Source organism: Astyanax mexicanus, chromosome 21, assembly GCF_023375975.1.
Source record: "Astyanax mexicanus isolate ESR-SI-001 chromosome 21, AstMex3_surface, whole genome shotgun sequence".
Taxonomy (NCBI): domain Eukaryota; kingdom Metazoa; phylum Chordata; class Actinopteri; order Characiformes; family Acestrorhamphidae; genus Astyanax; species Astyanax mexicanus.
Genome location: NC_064428.1, coordinates 4,877,564 through 4,883,563, shown reverse-complemented (window position 1 = coordinate 4,883,563; position 6,000 = coordinate 4,877,564). Strand labels below are relative to the sequence as shown.

At 40.7% G+C, this 6,000-nt stretch overlaps 1 protein-coding gene across 5 annotated transcripts in view; it reads right to left on the bottom strand.

Moving 5' to 3' along the window:
* Window positions 1-406: 406 nt before the first annotated feature.
* brat1 (BRCA1-associated ATM activator 1) overlaps window positions 407-6,000 on the bottom strand; it is a 34,754-nt gene continuing 29,160 nt past the window's right edge. For all 5 annotated transcript variants that reach the window (XM_022664273.2, XM_022664275.2, XM_022664274.2 and 2 more), the window contains 3 exons: window positions 5,827-5,925; window positions 5,571-5,722; window positions 407-1,404 (listed from right to left, as the gene is read on the bottom strand). In XM_022664273.2, coding sequence (XP_022519994.2) covers window positions 706-1,404; window positions 5,571-5,722; window positions 5,827-5,925 — 950 coding nt within the window. In that variant the 3' untranslated portion in view covers window positions 407-705. The remainder of the gene's footprint in view (window positions 1,405-5,570; window positions 5,723-5,826; window positions 5,926-6,000) is intronic.

Sequence of the window (6,000 nt, the reverse complement as noted above, 5' to 3'; positions counted from 1 at the left end):
CTTACAGCAAAAAACTTACAGCACTTCATGCTTCCCACTTCATTTTCCAGCAGGACTTGGCACTTAATTACTGAAATAAAGTAACTTTCCAATGATAACCATGTTTTTTGAGATGCATTAGTATGTTTATACTTCTCATCCAACCACAATCATATTCACTCTGTCTGGATGGAGAGATTTATCAGAATAGGGTTTTTATGAAAGATGAGAAACTGAAATTAAAACAAGCTGAAATTAAAAAGGATTAATGAGGCTATTTTAAAAATGTAAGGATAGGATGTTTAGATAATTGTGTGAAAATGTAGGGAGTAGAAGTTAAAAGACAACTGAAAAAAATATCACTCCTGTAAAGTATAGATAACCAACTTTTTTATGTAATTGTGGATATAAATAAAGTCTTAAGTACTTAATCTCCAATAATCGTTTATTGGTAATTTAAAAATAGTAAAAAAAAAAAATACTTTAGCCAGAAACATGGCTGCATTCAGAATACACCTTTTATAGAAAAAGATTAGAAAACTGTACATTCATCCTGCATTAATTTCATCACTTTTTTCAAGCAGTACAGAACAGAAGATGTACACAGTTTTAGATGCACTACACTAAAGCCTTCGCCGTAATTAATAATTTGCCTGGTGCAAAAAATATAGGATTATATTCATATCCTTCATATAAGGATATGAATGAATAACGAGGTGGCCGTTTTCAATAGCAGTCGACTACATTAAGTTCACTCTGCTGAGCCGCAGACAGAATATCTTCCATTACAGATCGGGGTGAATTAATCACATGATCACTGCTGAGTGATAAAATACACTGCATGTCCTCCAGTTCCAATAACTCTAAAATCTCACACAGGTGGATCTTCTTCAGAGAGTCAGGAGCTCCATTCTTCACAGAACTCCACTCTTCAGGCTGCTGTTTCCTGTGGAACCTCTGAAGCACTTCCTCCCCCCAGCTACAGCTGCTGATGTCCAGAGTAAGATCATCACTGTGCTCAGAGCTGTCTGTCTCTCTCAGAACTGATCTGAGCTTAATCAGGAGAGCGCAGGCTTTCTGAGAGACGGGTCTGTCGCAGTCAAATAAGCATTTCAACAGCAAATCAAACAGCCCCAATCCCATCAGCCTGTGGAGCGGCTGCTTCATGCTTTCCCTTCCCTGAGAAGATCTGGAGCAGCTCAGTGAATTATCCATCAACATGTCCACAATCTCCAGTGTCTGAACTTTCACCTCCCAGTCAAAGTCGCTGCTACCCAGAGACAGTACTGAGCTCAGGTGGTTGTCCAATCCAGTGAAAGAGAGCGGGCTTTTTAACCAGGATGTGAAGACTTTCATCACAGCACGACGAGGGAAGCTCTCCGCATCTTTAGAGAGAATGCTCAGCAGATGTGTCACAGCTTCCTCCTGAAAAAAGATTAAAAATAAAAAAATAAATAAACCGATTTAAATCAGATGGTAAAGCTTAGTATGGTGTATATACAGCCCTGGAAAAAAAATTGAGACACTACTTCAGTTTCTGAATCAGTTTCACTGATTTTGCTATTTATAGGTTTATGTTTAAGTAAATGAACATTTTTGTTTATTCTATAAACTACAGACAACATTTCTTATAAACTCCAAATAAAAATTCATTTTTTGTCATTTAGAGCATTTATTTGCAGAAAATGAGAAATGGCTGAAATAACAAAAAAGATTCAGAGCTTTCCGACCTCAATTAATGCAAAGAAAACAAGTTCATATTTATAATGTTTTAAGAGTTCAGAAATCAATATTTGGTGGAATAACCCTGGATTTTAATCACAGTTTTCATCTTTCATGTATCTTGGCATCATGTTCTCCTCCACCAGTCTTACACACTGTTTTTGGATAACTTTATGCTGCTTTACACCTGATGCAAAAATTCAAGCAGTTCAGTTTGGTGGTTTGATGTCTTGTGATCATCCATCTTCCTCTTGATTATATTCCAGACGTTTTTAATTTGGTAAAATCAAAGAAACTCATAATTTTTAAAGTGCTCATTTTTTCTGGAGCTGTATATTAATGAAACCACACATCACACAGAGCATGATCCCCTCCTATAAGAAACTGGGCTGCATGGCAGTTTTTAAACATGATAATGAGCCCAAACACACCTCCATGATGACAACTGCTCTACAGAGGAAGCTAAAGGTAAAGGTGCTGGACAGGCTGAGCAGGAGTGAAGGAAGATTCCAGCAGCAACATGTGTAGCTCTAGTGAACTCCATGCCCAAGAGGGTTAGATAAGGCTGTGCTAGATAATAATGGTGGTCACATTATTTGGCCATTTTCACTTAGGGGTGTACTCACATGTGTTCCAGTGGTTTAGACATTAATGTGCATTGAGGTATTTTGAGGGCACAGCAAATTTACACGGTATCAAAGTGTTATCTTATGAAAAGATATAATAAAATATTTACAAAATGTGAGAGGTGTACTGTCTTTTACGGGCTATAGAGTGCACCAGATTATAAGGTGCATTATCAATGAACGTCTTTTTTCTAGTGTATCTTCATACATAAGGCACACCTGATAATAAGACTCATTTTAATCAACACTAGTAAACAACAGAGGTGTTGCCATGCCTTCTAATTCAACAAGTCTACACAGATCTAAACAGATTTATCTCCTTAAAACTGTTTATTTGGATGAGTAAAGCGCTTCCATTTATTTACAGTATGTTTAGATCAGGGGTGTCCAAACTACGGCCCGCGGGCCATTGGCCATTTGTTTCCTTTTTTGGAGCGCCCCGCGAGGTATTTTAGAAATAGAATGAAAGTTGGCCCGCTGTTAAGCAGGTTTTTATAATGTGAGATTCAAAGTTTGAACGCTAGGTGTCAGAAACGGGCCAAAGAGTCTAAAATCGGAGAGGGTGCGCATTTCTAGCGCAGAAAAACCAAAGGCCAAAGGGTCTAAAAGTTGCCGTAATTAAGAAGTTTAATATTAAGAGACATCATGAAATTAAACATCAATTTGAAAAATCTAAGTTTACACAACACTGTCAAAGATAAATAAAAATAGTAAGTCAAGTAAAATGGTGTATAAATTCAAGTATTCAGGAAAAAGTATTATTTAAAGTGGTATATTTCATTATTTGTTGTATTACAGAGTCTGTGGTCCGTGACTTCAAATATATTTCTCCTTCTGGCCCCCAACAAAAAAAAATTGGACACCCTTGGTTTAGATTAATAGTATTTTAGCGCGGTTAGCATCACTTAGCGATAATAAATGCCGCTCAGTGCTACACTGAGGAACCCTGAGAGTTCCAGTAACCCAGCGCACCATCAGCCAGCGGTTCTTCCCACATAGCTTGTTTTTTTTTTTTTTGGCCCAACCACCACCCCCCCTCTTCGGAGGACAATTAATACTTTATTTTTATTTATTTATTTATTTATTTATTTTATTTTTTATTATTATTATTATTATTATTATTTTTTTTTTTTATATTTTATTATTATTATTTTTTTTTTTATATATATATATATTTTGTGTGGATATAGTTGTGGGAGTTCAGGGTTGGAAGGATCGGAGTGTGAGGTACAGGAGGGGGGTACAAGAAGAAGAAAAAGAAAAGAAAAAAAAAACTAAACAAAAAACAAACAAACAAACAAAAAAAAAATAATAATAAAATAAAATAAACATAAAATAAACAAACATACATACATACATACACATACTCACATATCTAACTATACATATGCTTATACATATACACACATACATAAATATACATACATATTAATACATACACATAAATACATACACACACACACGCACAGTTACTTCTATTCTATTGTTTTTTTGCAAAAATATGTCATGTGTTACGGATTATGTCATGAAATGCCTACCACAATGGAGGCAAGAAACCGCCACCATGCCCCTGCGATCCAGAGGCAGATAGGGAAGAACCCAGTGGACCCAGACCATCCACAGCCCATTAGGAGCCCAGAAGACCCGCGGCCACACATCCCGATGGTAACCATGCGCACACCCCAGATGAGGACGGGGGAGACTCCAGACGAAGCCCCCATGGCAAAGAGCAAGAGTCCAGAGAGCCAAAGGAAGCGAGCAGCCCACCCCCCCGGCAGGCCAGCACCCCCTGCACGAGCCGAGCATGCGGCCCCCGAGATCCCAAGCACCCGGGAACAGCCCGACACCCGGCAGGCCCAAGCCACCCCCAGGCCACGGCCACCAAGGGGGCGGGCCAGAGACCACATTAGGGCATCCGGCCACGCACCCAGGGACCCACGGACGCCCACCCCCCAGGAACGGCAGTGACGATCGGCGGAGAGCAGCGTGGAGCGGTAGGGGGGGCAAAAACCCGCCCTCCGCAACCATGTCCCACAGGTGTCCATGCTCAGTCAGCCCCAAACCCAGGACCAACTGTTCACGCACACAAGCACATTCACACACCCGTCACACATACACCCGTCGCACATACACCCGTCGCACACGTGCACATTCACTCACAGACCAGTCACACACACCAGTCACGCACACCAGTCACACACACCAGTCACACACACAGAACATACATAGACACCTAATGCGGGCATGCGGGCACCAGTACCGAGCCAGCGGCAACCTAGGGAAGCAGCCAGCCCGGCCCTGAACAACCACCCGACCCACACCCCAGGCAGGGTGCACGAAACCAGGGTGTGAGAAGACCTGACCCCCCTCCTCCCCCCACCCAGCATGTTGCAGTGATATGAATGTGTATAATGAGAAGAATGAATGAAAGCTACAGTGCTATTAAAATTGGAGGGACAGCTGTAATATGAGAACTGAAAATCAGCACCCAACCACACTGCCCCCCCAAAGGCCCTCAATGTCTAAAATGCGAAATAAAATTGAGGAGCAGGGAGCACCTGCCCCCAAAACCCTATGTGTAATATGATGTGTGTAAGCTGTATGATGAGTTTGTATGTGTAATGCGATGTTAGACTGAGTAGGAGTCGGGGAAGGGCCAGGAAAGGACCGAGGGGCAGAGGACTACCCCCCGGAGGAAGAGAGCCAACTACTGCTGGCTCACTAGGCACCCAGTTCCATACACCCAACCGCAGTACAGGGAAGGCACATAGCTTGTTTTAACACGATAAACACACAGACTGCAGTCTGATATACTCGCCTCTGAATGGCAAAAGAGCTAGCGTAGAGTTAGCAGCTAATGCTAATATTGCTTCAGCCTTGGTGCTGGAGAAACTTCATGAAACTCCTGTATAGCGCTGTACCTCAGCAGAGTGGCTTTACTTTATTCATATGTAAGGCGCACTGATGGACTGGATTTTAAGTTATTATAGCGCCTTATAGTGCAAAAAAAATACGATACTCCCTTCTGTGAGACATTGTATTTAAGTGTATATAAGTGTTATAAAGTATATAAATAGTAGTAGAAGTATGTATAAATTCTGTAGTTGATTCACATAAAAATTAGCAATATTTTTCTAATTCACAGTAAAAAACTAATGAGAATAAATACGACCAATACATACTAACAATCCCCATTCACTTTCAGATTAAAAATACTTAAATCTGATTACAGCAATGCTTCACCTGAAAGCTCGCACAGAGCGGCGTGTCCGTTAACGCCTCTCCCAGAGCAGACACTGCGGATGCTTGGACGTAGCTCTCCCCATCTGACAGTGAGATTAACAGCACTGAGATCATGCCACTGTTCCTAAAAGCTTCATTATATTCAGGATTTCCTGAGAGGAGGAGGAAAAAACAACAGTTCAGGTTTAATTTAATAAACGTTGAATTCCCTTATATAGTTAACAGCAGACTACAGAAATATTCATCATTATTGTACCTTTAAACGCAGCAGTGAGCTGCATGATAAACTCCAGCGTAGAATCTCTCACTTCCCATCGTCCATCACACACAAGCTTTTTCAGTAAAGGATAAAGATCTGAAAACACACACACACACACACACACACACACACAGAGAAACATAAAGACACAAATAATAATTATGAGCACAC